Source organism: Malurus melanocephalus, unplaced genomic scaffold (assembly GCF_030028575.1).
Source record: "Malurus melanocephalus ecotype Western Australia unplaced genomic scaffold, MMel_1.1 scaffold_128, whole genome shotgun sequence".
NCBI lineage: Eukaryota > Metazoa > Chordata > Aves > Passeriformes > Maluridae > Malurus > Malurus melanocephalus.
The window spans coordinates 360,962-379,467 of record NW_026623360.1 but is presented as its reverse complement, the minus strand read 5'-3'; the positions used below and the strand labels follow the sequence as shown (position 1 = coordinate 379,467).

Below are 18,506 nucleotides of genomic sequence, written 5' to 3'. Positions count from 1 at the left end.
AACACAATTTCCAAGGCACAGGATAAGCTTTTCAGTTCTAACTCTCCAGACTAGCAAATTGCAAAGCTGACATTTACATGCTTTCCAACTTCCAGACTTAGAAATTCCTCTAGTAAACAAGAGAAACATCCAGAGCGATATGCAATAAAATCTCATTAAAACAACCCAGAAAGTTATGAGAAAGTCATTTTGTGGCAATTTTCTCCATCAAAAGATTTCAGATAGGATATCAAAACGTGATAATGCAGGACATTTTCAGTGAACTAGTGAAAATCAAAGTAGTAAGTCTTCAGACTAGGATCTCCAAAAATTACACGTTGCTTCTGTAAAAGCTACAAATATTTCACAATATGACAGAAAATATTACTATGCAAGCACCATTTAATCACTGCAAAAATGGTTCTAAAATCATTTAACAGAAAACACACCTGCATCACAGTGGCTGAATAATCACCTTGAAATTGTTAACAGGACTTTAGCAGAGCTGAAGAAAAGATTCAGTTACAAATGTTAAGTGAAGAATACTTGCGGGATATATATCACAAACTATGGTATTTAAAAGGTTCAGGTGGATATGAATATATTKATTTCATTCTAGCATATCTCAAAGGTGTGTCTCAAATCAAGTAWAACATCCAATCTGTGAGCCCTTCAGTTGCTCTCTGAAGCCAGATACAGATCAGAGGAAGGCTGACACACTTGGAAAGCTCAGTAATTCATCTTTCCTTAGCCCAYGTGGGAGCCAACCCAGAATCTGACAAGGGATTAGATCACAGACACTGGCTGAGAGTTTTCCCAATTGAGAATTCTCTTTCCAGTAAGAAGAGGCTCCACTCAAAGAAACTGAAGATAGATCACCTACTTTTTCATTTCACAACCATTCATACTCAGTCTCTCAGGCATGTAACTACAAGTATCTGACAGAACACACTTCATAAAAAAATGATTGGTAAAAAATTTTATTGTACTTTTGCTTACAAAGCCTTAACTCCAACACAACAACCTGAAAGGYCTCACTTTCTAAAGACCATTTAAATTTCATTTTTAAAAGTCCTTAAACCAACAATTTTTATCTGTAAAACCCCTCACCCTCCCACCCCCTAAGATGAAAACCAAGACTGGCATACTCAGCTCAGTGTCTGGGTACTCAGTGTGCGGTCTTCCATAATTCTGAACTCCTGAGGAATTTTCATATAAATAAAAAGTATTCATGGACCAAYATAAACAATGTTATCAGTTTATTATAAATTACTTGAATTTTTTTTTGTTTAAGACACTCATCAGTGATTTTGAAATAGTATCCAATACTTCTGGGCAAGGACTTTAAGCTGACTAACATCTTTGATTACTTGATTTACTCCATGGCAGCTGAGGTTTTCTTCATCCTAAAGMATGCCTGGAAAACGCCTCAGGACAGCTCCTATTTGCACACAGCTCATTTAACGTGATATGCAGATTTCATACTTCATAGCAAAAATAGGACTAGAAAAATGTAAAAACCAATCAAACCAGAGCTATACAATTGTGTTGAAACAGTACCAAGAGCAAATCCAGCATAAAATATTTTTGCAATTTGGCCAAGTTTTGTCCCAAGAAATAGAATTAATCCTCACTGCCGGCCTGCTTTTCCATTTTCTGTYGTTTCCATGCTGAAAGGCAAGACAACAATCGGTAAGGCTTGTAACTGGAAAAACAATCAACAGTTTTAAAAGAAAATCACATTTAAATGCTTTCATAAATATTTTTTACTTCGCTAACCATCCTGTCTCTCCCTGCCCAACATACACAATCTTATCTCCTTTTAATACTTCTTTAGGCAGCAATCAATACATAAAGGAAAGGTTTCTACAAAGATACATTTCAGCAACAACTCTGAAAAACCATCCATTATCAATCTCACCAAAAGAATGTGACTGGAGAATACTCATATAACTAGAGAATCCATTTTGAATGCTTGAGCTTCAGCAATTTGTTTCAAGGACGTCATTTTTACCCCTCTTACCTGATCTTTGTTAACCTTTATCTGATTTCATTAAGAGGAGGTTGATTTGATTTTCCAGTATTTTTGGTAGAACATGGACTACTAATGTCTACTTAATTACAGCACAGCCTAAGATTCAACCACTTTATTATCAACAATATTTCTGTATCAGCCATTTCTTTGGAAGCCAAAGCAAGTCAAACATCTGAACTTAGCTACTGTTTAACCCCCTGAAGTTTTTAGTAAGAGTTTTGCTGCAAGGGCAATCACCAATGCACAGGGAAGCCCAGTTTGCAGCAGCCAGCCTTGCTCAGMACAGATGCAAACAGAGAAGCAAACACTGCTGTGGCTGTGCATCAATTCTGAGAAGCAAAGGAATGTATTTAGGTATTTTAATCATCAAAAGAAAAGTCTCTAATGCAGTAAACTCCATGCTGACTACTGCCAAGATATGGTAGTGATGCATTTACTGATACMAACCCATTTTCTTCTTTTAGATGTTGATATAGCTCAGCTTTGTTATTGACGGAGTTCAACCGACCAATGAATTCCTGGTGTTTCCTAGAGTTGGCAGTATTAATTCTGTTGCTCCATAAAGACAGCAAGGACATTGGCCCTAAAATTGCAAGTAAAAAGAGTCAAAGTGATTAAATTTTTAATTAACATTACATCATTATAACATCTTAAGGAATTACAGATTATGGTCATACAACATGTTAAAACCACTAATATTAAACAACCTTAAAACRGGGGCTAAATAAACACAAAATAAGCAAAGTGATTATGACTAAGAAGCTRCTACATGTGAGATGGACTCTACTTGAAATGCAGAATCACAGCACCAATTCAGCTACTGCGACAGAAAACAACTCACACCAAGGAAAATAAGTGAGGAAGAACTGCCCATTCTGACAACTGCACTGCTTGGGCAAGTTATTATTTATTAGCAGGAGACAGTGACTTGTGATACCTGCCCTCAAATAGCATTTCTCATGTACAGTAGCTCAAACAGCACCAGCAGGAACTTGGTGAAGCCCCTGTCAACCCAAGAATTTATCAGCAGACCCACATGGTGTCTTAGTACCACCCTTTTTTCACAGACCTGTTGAGGTTAATATGTTTTCCAAGAATTTCTCAACATTTARCATTTAATGAAACATGATCTTCACTGACTTAGCTTTTAACTCCAAAATTATGCACCTTATTACTTCAGAAAATACAGACTGATGCAACAACAAACAACATCTACCTTTAAAAGAAAAAATCTGTTGTAATTGTTCTGGTGTACCTTTTGCTTTTTCAACTGTGGGCATTTCATCCATTGCAATAAGAGGCTTTTTGTTGGGGGGCTCAGGRGAATCAGGGGAATCTTTGATAACTTCAGCTTCTGCCAGTTCTTCTTTCTCCCGATCCAAAAGACCTTTTAACCTTTTTGAGAGGAAGGAAAGGAGTGAAGAAAGATATGCTTGAGCAGAACATAATTCTTGATACCATTYTGTACTCCTCAAAGTTTTCCAGCACCGTAAGAAAATTTCTTTTGACCCCTTGGAATAGGTGAAAAAACAAGAGGGAATTCTAGCCAAATAGTCCTCTGGATAAAGCCTTGTATGAAAAGGAAGGGTTTTAATATATTATTTCACTTCAGTTATGGAAAAATTTGATCAGTCTGAATTTTGAAGGAAAAACTAAATAAAAAAAAATATATAGAAACATCATACAATTTTCATTATCTTTTGTATGTGAATTCAGACCCATTGTACACCACATTCTTTTTTCTCAATCCCCATTTCTGCTCCACGTGTGAAAGTTGTAGGAATGATTATAAACAGGAAGGAATGAAAGGTCATCAGCATGGTGACAGCAATGTAGATGAAAAGGCTCTCCTATCCTAAACACAAAACACATGCAAATTAAGCTTATTACCATGAGTTTYTTGGATGTCTTTAGAAAGTAGTTTGAAAGAAGGAAAACAGACCAGACTGACAGATGCTTACCACTCAGASAAGCGACAATAGCAATATGAATTACAGATAGGAAGTAAAGAGACATTAATCCTGATGTTTGACTGAAGAGAAGGGCTAATCAAGCTGGGTTGTTTAATCAAACTGAACACTGAACTATCTACATCTTAAAAGGTAACAACTGCTTGTCCCAAGTTTTCAGCCATGCTTTTTATTTCCATAAAGCAGTTTAATGGCTAATAGGTGGTGTGATTATGACAGAACCCAAAGCAGTGACTCCTCAATCTAAAACACCCTGCTAAGTGGTCAACAACTAAGAACAAAAATTACTATGCTAATTTGATTGCACATCAKAATATGTACCTCTCTGATTCCTGCCATGGTTTATCTGATTCATAGTCTTTGCTCAACTTCTCTGACTTGTCCTCTTTGTCTTCTCTCTTTCTGCCTCGTTTCTTGCGCTCTTCCTCCTCTGGGGGTTTGCTCCTGCAGGCCATCAGACACTCCAGGACTCGCTGGTGTTTGTCAGAGTTGTTTATGTGCGCCCGGACAAGGGTCTCCAACTCATTCCACATAATCCGGTACTGCTCATCTCTGAGAAAGGCCAGGAAAAAAACATTATATGAATGATTACTAAAATCACTAATAATCACTGAATGAATGCAGATCTTAAGAAACAAAAAAAGAACCCCCAAACAAAAAAATAACTCCAAACAGATTATCTGTCCTCCTGTATTGGAGGTCTCTCCATCTGGGATTACTCCACCCTTGATACCACATTAACATTTCCCAATTAACACCCAGAGTTAAGTTTAAATTGAAATGGATTATGTCTATTGAAATCATATTGTTCCACAAGGCCTCACTGCCAAAAGGCACTTGTGAAATCTCTCAGGTGTTTGCTAACAATGCAATGTCAGAGGGCCACTCATGTACTGACAAGGAAATTAATTATAACATTGTTTGGGTTAAAAAAATAAGAAAGAATTGCACCACACTACTGTCAATAACTCCCAGTCACGTAGGCACATCAGTAGCTGAATATTGTTCRGCCAGTTCTTGGAAATACAAGAAACACATCACAGTGACTGAGGTATGATATTCTATGCATATTTTAAAGAAGCATTCCATATTTTAAAAAAACTATTTCAGAAGGAGCTGACTATTCTAATATATCCCAATTATAATGCATTGTTCATTTAAAATATATGTAAGTTTTCCTTTTTATTAATTTGAAATTACTCCATTTTATCTGTCCAATTTGTATCAATCTTTTAACTTTCTTGATTACTTTGATTTTATATTTTTTAATATATTTAAATTCTTATGTAATAAAAAAAGAGCTTTTTTCCCTGTAACATACAGCAATATCAGCAGTGTGATAACTCCTAAAGATACAGGTAAAGTCTTCACAGCATTTGGGTTGTGCACATATGCATTTATTTCATTTCATTTACTATATATTACTTTTGGCTATATTTTAAAATTTTGGTATGAAAACACTGTCAACAGAGTATTTCTGAAAATAGTCTACATCAACAAAGAGAGATGTGTGTGTAACCTTTTTGGCCCCTTTCCTCTGGTACCAACTGTGGAAATTGGCAGTGGATCGTTCTTCCTCTCCATGTCTACCAAATTGTATATTGTTTTTTGACAATTCAGCACATCCTCATCAGTCATTGCTTCCTTTACAATCACACTGGCTAATGGCACTACCTGCAAGGCAAAACAGAAATGAACAAGAAAATGTGTGTACATCACAAGAGTGCAGCAGTGAAAAGAAAATTCAAAGGCAATGAAACAACACACAACAAAAAYCACCCTCTAATACTCAGTTCAGTACTAACTCTGAGTAATTATAAGCAGATGCTTTCTTTATCCAGCAGCACTGAAGCTGTCAGGTTCAAATAYTCCACCTTATTTAAATGGCATTACAATAATCTACTCCATTAAATACAGAGTTACTTCAGTGAAAATAAGCTGAAAATAAACTGATTTTGAGTCAAGTAATTTGTCATCCAACAGAGTTAATATTTCATCAAGTGACAAGGTGAAACGTAATCTAGGAACAGAACAAAAATTTACACCCCCCCAGGTTACTTACAGCTTGCATGTTGAAGATGGTAGTCTGAGAAATAATCATAGGCCAGTAACGAGTATGTTTCTCTAACTGATCTTTTGCACGTTCCAATGGAATTTCAAGACTTCCATCTATCTTATATCTGGGCTCTAGAAAAGGAGTTAATCGGTTTTCCCTCATAAATTCACCAAAATCCTAATGATAACCAAACAAGATACAATTAGGCATTTCTCTAACAAAGTAACTTTCACTGAAGGGGCAAAACAGCTTAGTCTTGATAATCACTAACTTTGTACCATCCCCACTGCCACACTGACCCTACCAACCAGAGCCCTGCTTCCAGCTTTCAGATGGACATGCATTAATCAGGGGGAACACAAAAACAGGGGCATAGAAATATGGRTTGCAAATCAATGTATGGGTTTTGATGAGAAGGCCTTCTAGATCTGCAAGGTATTTCATGTATGGGAAGAGTTATATTTTTCCAGAAGGAACTTCAGCTTGTTTACAAGAGATATCAAGGACGTGTTGAAAAAAAATAGAGGACAAACAAACGCATTTGCAATCTATCCTTTGACAATAAGCAGGATATAGTCCTATGTGTATCCAACCCACAGAAAAAAAAACTTGCCAAGAAAAATGTTTTTCTACAACTATAACATACTTGAAACACTCCTAGTGCATTAAGGAGGCATTCCTTGACACTGGAAATATTTGTGAAGCAAGCATAACAATAAACAGATATAGTATTTTGTACTAAATATCTATCAAGGTATTTATTACAAAGGAAGTTTGACCATGCAATCCACTCCAACATTTGCTTCATTCATCTACTGCCCTGCACCTATTGTCATGTGAGACAAGCAGCAGTGTAGACAGGAAGACCCTTACTGTGATCCTGTAGTCAGTGACCCTCCCGCCGCACCCTTCGCTAATGGATGGGGGATCTTCCAGAATGGAGCGGGAGCTGCTCAGCACATGCAGGAAGATCTCTCCCCCATGGCTGCTGAGCATGTGGCTGATGACTTTTGAGCCAGACTTGCGAGGCTGTTCCAACAACACCGAACGACCTGGTGGAAGTGACATCAATKTCATTAATTACTGTGTTGGTGCCTGAAGATTTTTGCTTTTTATRKATTTTTCATATATTTGTAGCTCTGTAGGCTACTACTATATAGTTAAGTAGCTACTAGAATTTTTCCTACCCTTTCTCTCACATTTTAGAACAATAAGCTAACACCTATAATGAATACTTGGAATTCTGTTTAGCCTTATTCTTAAGAAGAGGAAGCCTGACCAAGACATTTTGTTTTCCAACCAGAACCTGAGAAGACACAACAAGAAAAGGGGCAAAGAAACCCCTGGACAAATTCTAACAGGGAAATTTGTCCAGGGGCTGGGGGAAATTACCTAACTGCTCTTCTAACTRGACTMTRTTAGTTAGATATGTTAATTTGTWAAAYTTATWAAAAGTGTAGAAATCCAATGCTGGGTGTGCCCATGACCACCAGGACAACACCTGGAAGCTTCCAAATGAAGGCCTGCTTTTAATTTTACTATTTTAACATGTTGCAAGAGTTTTTCTCTTGGATATTAGGCAACAGTGTGCTGCAATTTTAAATTCAGAACCACCTAAATACAAGTTYGTGCTTGGCCAGTAAGAGTCTGACTCCACCAAGGTGGTGTTTTCACCCAGTTTGCCATCTCTTTGGAGTATTTACTCATTGTCTTGACATAGGATATGGTCATATGCACCTTAAAATTTTACAAAAAAAAGACCAAAAAGGCCTCTCCTAGACCAACCAATCATTTTAGGATATTATTCTTAGGAAAAAATACATCTTCGTAAGACATTAAAATGGCCCTGCTGCTGAAACACTCATTATTCTGGTTCTGACCATTTTTATTAMTCAAAGGACATTTTCACTACATGATCTGTAGAGAAAAATTACTAAGATGTAGWGTTTAATAAAATCACACATCTAGACAATGAAATTACTCAGCTGAAGAAAACATTCCATTAAAACAACGTTTGCAATGCAGTTCTTCCTTGCAAACACACAAAYTTCCATTTCAGTACTTGTTCTTTCTTTACATCTCTTCTCCTATTGTTACGTTTCAAAACACATTCCATTTGCCTTTGAGGGCATTTAACAATTTTCTTCTCTTATTTATAGGACATTTAAAAATAAACTTTGCGTTTTTACGGTATATAGGTATGACTGCCATTCAAATCAAAATATGCTAAGTGCTCTATTTGCAAAATTTAAAATTAAAACATTGAATAAGTAGCCAAGGACACAAATTTACCATTAAGGAGAAAGTTTGTAAGGCATGAAGAAGGTCTACTATTTACATCTACTGGTGAAATTCTGTATGCTCCAGTGCAATAGTGGAGTTCTGAAAAATAAAGGAGTAGAAAAGTTGAGTGAAATTCCACAGAGAAAAACAACACCTAAAATAAAAGAAAGGAAGAGGGAGCTAGTCCACCATGAGCAGAACTAAAAAGTCTAATTTGAAAGTCTGCTCCTTTCACCATCTCCTCATAGTCATTCAGTGGAAGGATTCCCAACCAYCCACAGCTCTGAGAATCTCATATACTCCCAAGCCCTACTTCCAGCAGGAACCCCAACTMTTGATCTCCTGAATTACTTTACTGAACAGTCAGTCTGCTTCTATATCTCTTATCTGTATTTTTGACCTGCTGGCTCAATGAGTCAACATAAATCGCAAATAGTTAACAATGCATAAATTGAATGGCCACATGATTTCTGTCACCTCAGATCTCTCCAGTCTTTCTCTCCTGTACTCAGATTTGTACAATGTATCAACTGGTTCTGGAAGATTCCATGTCACCTACCCACACTGTTTGTTCGAGGAGTGCACCATTTCAATGTCACAGTTTCCTTGAATGTGCCTTCTCTGCTATTGCCACCCATGTGATTATCACCTGCAGAGAAAGGCAGAAAAAGGGGGTGATCAACCATTGTTTATTTATTAAAGCAAAACAACTCTAAATTTTTAAGGTTCAAAATGTATGTAACATGAGCATATATGAAATGCAATCTAAATTTATGAGTTAGATAGCTAACGTAACAAAAAAGTTACTAGTATTGGCAGTTGAAAAAAGAACCTTTYAAAATTAGCAGCCATTGCACAAATTTTTTAAGAAACCATTTAGCCAACAAAATACTGTAGCACCAGAGGATGTTCCACAGGTGTGCTTTTACAATTCAGAAGTCCCACATAGGTTTAGTTTCATCAATAAAAGGCAATTTTTCCATCTAAAATGCCAAGGATTTAAGAGAGCATCTTTTTTTTTTTTAATTTTCACACAGAAATCAGAACTCTGAAATGTTAGAGCTGATTGCTTCTCATACATATTATATTCCCAAGATCAGTTAAACTGATCTGAAGGCATATCTGATAAGTTTAGCTTTTGGGGGGAAAATGTATTTGGTTGCATCATCCAGTATCTTTGCCATGTCAGATTCAGTCTGAATTCTCTCAATGTGTTTTACTAACCACAAGTGTTTCATTATTAAAATACTTTCATACAAGGTCTCATTAGTCTTGAAAAATCCACCTGAAGGCCTTAAACCAGACATTATCAATCCTCCTTTACAATGAACTACATTTCTTTTAGTGAGTTTTGAGAATCTTTATGTTCTTTGACTCACATCATCTCAGCAGAGGATTAACTGAGTTGTGCAGGAARGTTCATAATAAGAGCAGCACAGCCRCTGAACRTGCTCAAATCCACACTATTTGGGAGCAATGACACAGGTACATCAACACGCAACATCGTAATACGGTAGGGTTGAGTCTAATCTTACAGTAASTTTTATTCCATATTAAAGACATTTACTCATGAAAGATTCATTTGATGTTCTTGTTAATCATGCAGGTAATTTGAAACAGTTATGTTTTTCCACACTAAATAAACTGGAACAATTTCCAAAATTTTAYCTCAGGACATCTAAAGGCCAAACTTATCTAAAAGTTCCTTGGCAACATTTCAGAGAAATAAGACCAATGTAACTGAATTCCTACTTTCCTATCACCAGATCTATTATTACAGCTGAAATGCGTATTTAGAAACAAAGAAAAGAACCCAAAATTCACAGGATCTAAGRAGAGAYTTTTTCCTGTTAAAAATTCTGATGGGAAAAATGTGAAGAGGAAATGCAGTCAGTTTGCTTTTGTGTTTTACTACGAGCCAACGAAACTTATTAGTTTTACGAAACTGCTTCTGAGTCCTTGCAATAAAGCTTTARGCTTTCAATATCATAACACAAGTTCAGGTGAGGCCGAGGTCATTACTGACCATCCAYTCCACTAAAATATGGAGTCATAGCACTTGGAGATGACAAAGGAGTTGCCACTTTTTCTTCACAGTAAAATATTAATCCACTTACAGGAGAAAAAAGCACGAACTCCCCAAAATGGCTACTTATGGATCATATAACATTTAATTCTACCAATACCAAAGTTATAAGCCAATTTTTAACAAAGTTTTATATCAAGCAGTTTCCTCAACAAAATAGTTTTGCATGAGGCTTAGAGCTGTGCTTTTTGAACTTCAGTTGAATAATTAAAAATCCATCTCAGAGGAATAATAAATCAATTCCAAAATTACAAAAAAAAACCATAGTAGGCATTTCAGATACAAGAAGAAAGCTCAACAGCCAAACAACTCCTGTTTCTTTGTAAGAAATTACTGTGGGATGTAAGTGATGCCAACTATTATTAACTTAACAAAGTTCAATTGCGCAAGGCATAATTTTGCACAAATACCCACAAGAGGGATCTCTTTTTGTGAAATCTCTCTGCACATACAGTTTCTCACCTACTTTTTATATCTCAGTAAGAAGCTGATATGCCCTTCAAATCTCACAGAAATATCCTGAGCATATGTGAATTTGACCTGACTTCTCATTGCTATACTAAAATATGTCAATAGTGAGTGAAACTCCAATGCCAAGATTACAAATGAAGCTTTTTGGGTCACAAGGAATAGCTGAAATATTTGCTGTTCGAACCTGAAATTTATATGTATTCGAAGCTCACAATCTTTCTTTGTGAATATTTCCTGAGAGGCTGATCAAMAGCCACTTCCAGAAGACCATTTCTACTTACCACTCTTTAAAAAATCCACATGTGCCTCTTTGTGATGAAGCAACTCCACATCATAGTTTGCTGATGTGTTAGCATGTTGTTCTTCCTTCAAAAGAAAWAGGCAGAAAGAAATTAATTATTTTATCTAGAGATCACCATTTTCATAAATTAATGATTCTACATTTGCCTTTCAMTCCAGAAGGAAACAAAGTCTCTAAGTGCCTCAGACAACAACAGGATTGCAATATTGAGGAATCTGCTCTCTGAGCAATTTAAAGATGCAGCCAACTGCTGTTCCTCTTATTTTCTCTTTTGAAACCCTATTCCTCTTTACACAAGTATCATGACAGTGCAGAGAACAAAAAAGAGGTAAAAATTAGGCTTAACTACTTTGTTTAAATTATTTAAGTTAAGGAAGTCTACAGAATGTTAAATAAACACCAGCAGTTACTGAGCAGAAACAAAGGGTCACTGCAGGGAAGAGCAACAATTACTTTTCATTACCAAAAATCTCAAGAATCTAAACCAAAACCCACACTTTGAACTTATTATTTCTTAAGATAAGAAATGTACTTGCAACTACAAGTTTATAACTAAAAAACCTAATTTTTGTAAAGAGGACACTGCATCTTTGAACAGCTGCAGAGGATTAGCAAAAACAGAACAGTAACTGATAATTTACTCCAAGTTTAAAAAGAAAAAAACAATTAAATAAAAACCAAACAAAGAAAAAACCACAGAGAACCCAACATAGTCTATTACTATAAGGACAAAGGCAGAAGGGAGAGGCATACCAGCAGCACACAGGTCAGAAAGTTACAGACAAGGTATTTGCAAACTGAAGTTACATTTATGCCATGACCCATGTCAAACTCTAATAAAAACTGTGAAGATTATTTCAATATAATGTTTTAATTAATAAAATACATATAATGTTACTATTTTTCAAAGATGCAATTAATGATCTTATAAAATCCATATAATGTTGCTATTTTTCAAAGATGCAATTAACGATCAACTGTGTTACAACTTAATGAATTTTTGAAATCATGAAAGTTACCTGACTCTTTTTGTTTGTTTGAATATTGACACTTCTGGCACAATTGTCTCTTTCTGCCTGATCAGAAGATTACTTTCAACTTAATACCTGACATTCTCAACTGCACTGATTTCCCTCCATGTAGCAAAAAAAAATTAAAATATGGACACAAAAAACTTGTACCACCAGATATTTAATTGATTTGTCTTTCTTAACTAGGTATATCCTGTTCCCTTTTCATGTTYACGGATCTTCAGAGTAGAAAACCCACTGGAAAAATGTTGGTCAAAGAGCAGCTATTAGTTACAAACACCTTTATGTTGGGTGGGCATGATAATGAAACAGAGGAAAGAGACTCACTATGCCACTATAATGCACAAGGGTCAAGAATATCTAAACACAACTAGAAAAAGACAAAAGAATCACAGACAAATTAATCTGAGGTAAACAAGATTGTATTCATATAAAGTAATACAAACAGAACTGAAACAACGCTTGTATTGCTACATCAAAAATCAAGATTCAGCAATACAACATTTTGTTCTGTGATCCTTCTTTACTTTTTTTTCCCCTTCTTTATTTTTACTAACCTGGTCACAGACATTGAATGTGGGCTAATAAAAAAAAAAAAAAAAAAAAAAAAAAAAAAAANAAAAACAAAACAGAAAATATGATATGGAGAGAAAAACAATGTAAAAAATTCAATTAAAATAAACATTAAAAGTTATCAAACAAATTTAGAAGAGATGCAGCTGGTTAACACAGGGCTGTAAACACAATATTACCTTCATAGGGATATTAGTTATTGTGGTTGAAGCCAGATCGAARTGTTGCTGCACTAAAAGATTCAATTTTGTAGCCAGGTGCCTCCCTGCACGGACACTATGCACCTCACTGGTTAGAACAGGAGAGAGCTGAAATAAATTGAACATGGAATTAATGGTTTAGGCTCTGATACCATGTAACACTATAGCTTGTTCAAAACTCTCAAATTAGCATTTGTACTGCTAACTTTAGCAGGAAAAACTACCACCCAAAAACCCACACCAGCGGAAACTAACAAGAAGCAGCAAAAAATATTTCTCATTCCAAATTCTGAGATTATGCCTAGTGCTATAGTTGCAGTTRCTACAAATGGTAAAAAATATTAGAACTGTAATAAAAAACTTGAGTCACTAATTGTTAATAGGAAAAATTAGTATCACAACATGGGGAGTAAATCTTAACAGCAGCTGAGTTGTTTTGTATTCTTCTACCTGCTGAGTAACAGTAGCAAAGTAATTTATAGATGTCTACCTGTAATTTTTACCTGTCTACACAAGGCAAATAAACAYAAGCTAGAAGATCCATTTTTCTCTAGCCAACAAGAACATTTGGTTTGGGCTCAAAAAAAAAAAAAATTAAGAAAAAAACCCACCACAAAAACTACAATAACAAAAACCAAACAAAAAAAATCCCAAACTCCCCAATGTTTCAGCACAACTACAGCAGAGTTCTGTAGAAATTAATCACAAGAAGGTAGCCCTTTAGGGTCCTTTTTATTTATTAAATAATATGTAGGACTACATGTCTTTCATATTAACACGTTTTTCTTGTGCCTTTTTCTTACAGACAGCAAATTAAAATGCAGAGCAGACCACTGAATAGCAGAATATATTACAAATACTTTGTATGTATTTGGTTTCAAACAATCATCACACATCCTCTCGCTATTGAACAACTGAGAATTTGCACTCTTTTCAGTCTGTCATGGTTTCTAATCCTGGGATAAATTTTCTCATTTTAGGCTACTCACCTCTTTTTTAGGACGATCTGAAACAAGGCTGTCTTCACCAACTGGGTATGTGTGGATTAACACCAGTTCACATTTCTGAATCTGCATTAGACTTAAAAATAAAAACATTTGGCTTAGTCTGCCACACTGTAGGCTATCTCCTAAAAATTAAATTAATTCTGATATCTAGAACARAGAATCATATGTTAACATCATGTTGTTTCTGAAAGTATGCTACAAAAACTAGGTTACAGATATGATTTTCAAGAGCACATACTTCAAAACACATTATCAAACTAAAAATAAAAGCACAACATTTCTTGCTTTTCAGATGCCATAGCACTGTGTTTCTTTATGGACACATCAATGGAGCAAGTCCTTAACTGGTGCAATCTGTTCAGCTTTATTCAGCTGAATATTGACACTACAGAGGATCCAAGTGTAGGTAATGAATAAAGGGATTCCATGGAATAAAACAACTACTCGAACAGCACAGAGATATGGCACATGTAATAGAATATATGCTTGTATCCTAATGTGACTGGAAGTTTGGAGCACTACAGACATTGTACCACATCTCTACGTACAGGAGTAAGATCTTCCTATCTTTACAACGGATTTAACACCTAATCCCTTAGTCAGGATCCATTACACATCCATGAAACTGCAACTGCAGCAGGAAAATACAGGAGACTTCTGCTTCTGCTATTGAAGGGCCTGAGGAGCAATCAGCATCTAAAGCTACTACAACTTTACAAAGCAATACACAGTCCTGTGGCCAAATAATTCAGCATTAAATTAGACACAGAGTGGAGAAAGACTTTTCAGAAAAGATGCACTCTATATTTCAAGATTCCTTTATCTCAAGGGAAGTGTCAGGCAATACGATCATTTAGAAACTAAAACAATTTTCAAAGTTAGCTGTTCTAGTCAAAGAAAGATGAACATAAAAGTAACACAGTATTTTAAAGAAAAACTGCTTCAGATGAATCAGTGATTAGAAACACACAGYGTATAACAAGGCACCGCTGTGTGTCTTGTTTTGGAGCAAGACGTAGAAGATAACAAGCTAAAGAAATCCTGTGGTGTGAGGATAAAGGATGMTACTGAAAAGATAATGATTATACACYACCTCTCAGCCAAYAACATCMTGATTTGCCACCTTCTACTTCACATAGACCTTCAGTTAATCAGAGTGAGTTTTGTGACAAAAATACATTCACACTTCACAGAGCATGAAAACTRTGTAAAAAGCATACTCACTGGTCAGAGTTAGCTGCAAGCTTGTTGTGCTCATGAATGGTCTCCTGAACACAATCCTCCAGCATCCGAACATGGCTGTCACTACAAAGAAATGGTGGATTTTTTTTAAGGCTGGATCATCAATCCTCCTGTTCAAAGCCACTGAATGTTCTTCTATTGCAAGAAATCGTAAAAATGTTTCGCTTTTGCTGTCAGACCCCCCTAAACAAAACTCTTGAAAAGGAGAGAAGTGCTGTCACAAAGGAGGGAAGTGCTGTCACAAAGACCTCTGCACAGAAGCCACCTGATCCATGTGCTGATTCCCACCAGTGCAACCCTTGTGGGAATGTCAGGAATGGCTTTGTGTAGGGGCAGGAGCCACAAGCACACACACACACACACACACACACAGACATGCACACACCTCTTGGCGTTGGTGATGCAGATGATCCTGCCCCTGTTGCCCACGCGCTCAGCGTTCTCCATGAGCGTGGTGCGAGCCTCGTGCTGGTACTCGGTGATCTTGCAGAGTGCCTCCACGGCCGCCACCAGCCCGTGCAGGATGCTGCAACACTCGGGGTCTGCCCGCGGGTTCGGCGGCCCCACCGCAGCCAGCGCTGCCATCAGCTGTGCGGGAACAAAGGGACTGTAACTGAAAGGTACCTCCCACACGGTTTTAAAACATCAGTGAGAAGTCAGCATTGTAACACACTTGACATGCAATTCAAYATTACTGAGAGAAAAGCAAATGGAACAATTACCCAGCATTATGTTRGCAGCCTTCTGGAAAACATTTGGCCCTAAATTATCCTTTGCAATTCAAATTTATTCACTTTTGTTACACCTTAAGAATATAATATTCTCATTTATTGCAGACAAATACCTGACTAAAATAACAACTTATATCTAATACCTGAAAGATATTCTAATACTGTTAGTTGCCTTCTGCTTTTATTTTCTAAGAACTTGGACATGCAGCTCCTCCTTAAAGTAAGTTTTTCAGAGGATGAGCCCTTTCAACATGAAACAATGTGACAGCAAAGAGGATATTTACAATTAATGTATTTAACACAGATTGTCTCTCATGCAGATGTTTAAAAAAAAWTGAAATCTAGAAGTAGCACCCAATTACAGAAGAAATACATAACTATTTTCTTCATAACATTTATTTTAATATTTCAGTCTATTTTTAAAGACATAATATTCTTTTAAAACTTTTTCTATAGAATAACCCAAGCTCACAGGCAGCTACCTGAAACTCAGTTATATAACAATTTCAGACCAGATCCACCCGTATTCTARTAAGCCAGAGTTACTTTATACTGAACACAACATTTATTTCACAATGARGTCAGAACTACAAAGCAAAATAAGAGGTATAAATCATACCTCCTGCAAGTTCTGATCTTCTTGAGTCCAGGAATTCAACACATGAGCACCAGAATCACTCACAATGAAATTCACCTGAAAGGAACAAAAAAGCACATCAAGATAACAGCCATTATAATGTTACTTGTCCAAATCCAAACAAACATGAATTGCACTTCTTTCTCCTGATAGTCTGGAGATACATGAAATGACAAGCCAAAATCAAAATAACAAACCCACAAAAATCACACACACTCGTGCTATATTCACTCTTCCCTTTAGCAATATGATTAATAACTTCTACTTTTAAGCCACAAATTCATTCTCTACAGCAAATTAGAATSCAATTTAAAGCACTATAAAGTATATGAACAGCAGAAACAATTTTTAAGTGATAAATTATATCTGATATTTTACTCTAACCAACACCTAAAGATGTGAAAATACTTAAATAAAACATGAAAACATCCCTTATTGTATCAAGCACGATATGCAACATGGCGGGCAGAACTTACCAGTTTTTTGAAAGGGAAAATATCATACATTATTCTACAGTATTCCATGGATGATTCCACTGAGCAGGTCCACAGGGACTTGGAGATGGGTGCCAGAGGAATAATTCCCTGGGTGCGGTTCTTCACTAACATATCGAATTCCACATGTTGCCTGCATGATTCTGCCATGTAGGGGCAGTGATCCACAACGAAAACAGTTTTGTGAGACTCAGAAAATATTTTCATTTTCTTCCTGAAAGAAACAKACATCGAAAGCAGAAAGAAATTATGCACGGTGAAAAAAACAAAACATACCAGAAAATGACTGTGCAATTTACACATGACATCCTAGAAATATGCAAGTTTTAGAGAGGCTTGCAGGAAATAGACTACTGACAAGGGCCTGGAGTGATAGAACAAGAGGAAATAGCTTCACACTGACAGAGAGGAGGTTTGGATTGGCTTTCAGAAAGAAATTCTTCCCTGCGGGGGGGGGGGGGGGGAAGGCCCTTGCACAGGTTGCCCACAGAAGCTGTGGCTGCCCCTGGATCCCTGGAGTATTCAAGGCCAGGTTGGATGGGGCTCTGAGCAACCTGGGATAGTGGAAGGTGTCCTTGACCATGGCACCTTTCAATCCAAACCTTTCTGTGATTCTATRATTCTCCTATAACTTCCATAGAACTGCTCTGGCTTTTTCAAAAGAGCAAAATTTTCCATTTTAAGGATCTATTTACATGGAAACACACATCCTCTGGAACTCTTAACTAGTACATATTTAATAGACACCTTTTCTAATCAGAAGAAACTATATTTTCTCAAGAGAAAAAAATATAGCAAAAAGTGCAATTATACTGCTGAAAAGGCAATGGAAATGTACAGCCCTACTCTCCCCACTTCTCTAATTAAAAGCAACTTGAAAGAAAAAGTACAGAAACCACTTCCTATTTAAAGCTCATTTCCTAAAATAAGTTACAWGGAAAATTTAATTTATGATTAAGCTTTAAAGACCTTTAAGTAGCATAATGAGAATTTTAAGCCGATTTACAGTCTTGTCTCTGCTAAATACATATTTATTTTTAAACTARTATTTCCCTGTGCACTTCAGCATCTCACTGACAAACATACTAAGTGTGAAACTATAAGAATCACAGAGCAATGAGGAGTGGAAGGAACCTCCGGAGATCGTCCAGTACAACCCCCTGCCAAGGCAGGGTGACCTACAGTGGATAATGTGCTCACGCGSGTCTGGAATGTCTCCACAAAGAAGACTTCAGCACCTCCACTGGCAGCTGCTCCAGGGCTCTTTATCCTCAATGTAAAGATGTTCTTTCTCATGTTAAGGTACAACTTCTTGTGTTTTAGTTTATGAMCATTGCTCCTCGTCCTGTGGCTGGGACAACCGAAAATGGCAATTTCTAGCATAAAAATYTATTTTTCCATGTATTTCTG

At 36.4% G+C, this 18,506-nt stretch overlaps 1 protein-coding gene across 1 annotated transcript; it reads right to left on the bottom strand.

The window, feature by feature from the left end:
• Window positions 1-939: 939 nt before the first annotated feature.
• Window positions 940-17,331, bottom strand: INTS13 (integrator complex subunit 13). Its single transcript, XM_057370512.1, has 16 exons — window positions 17,079-17,331; window positions 16,585-16,659; window positions 15,620-15,822; window positions 15,217-15,297; window positions 13,975-14,065; window positions 12,965-13,093; window positions 11,162-11,246; window positions 8,883-8,972; window positions 8,333-8,422; window positions 6,914-7,092; window positions 6,047-6,217; window positions 5,504-5,658; window positions 4,306-4,536; window positions 3,270-3,409; window positions 2,462-2,597; window positions 940-1,649 (listed from the first exon to the last, which is right to left on the bottom strand). The coding sequence occupies exons 1-16, from the start codon at window positions 17,325-17,327 to the stop codon at window positions 1,610-1,612; spliced, it is 2,145 nt and encodes a 714-aa protein (XP_057226495.1). The 5' UTR covers window positions 17,328-17,331; the 3' UTR covers window positions 940-1,609.
• Window positions 17,332-18,506: the final 1,175 nt, after the last annotated feature.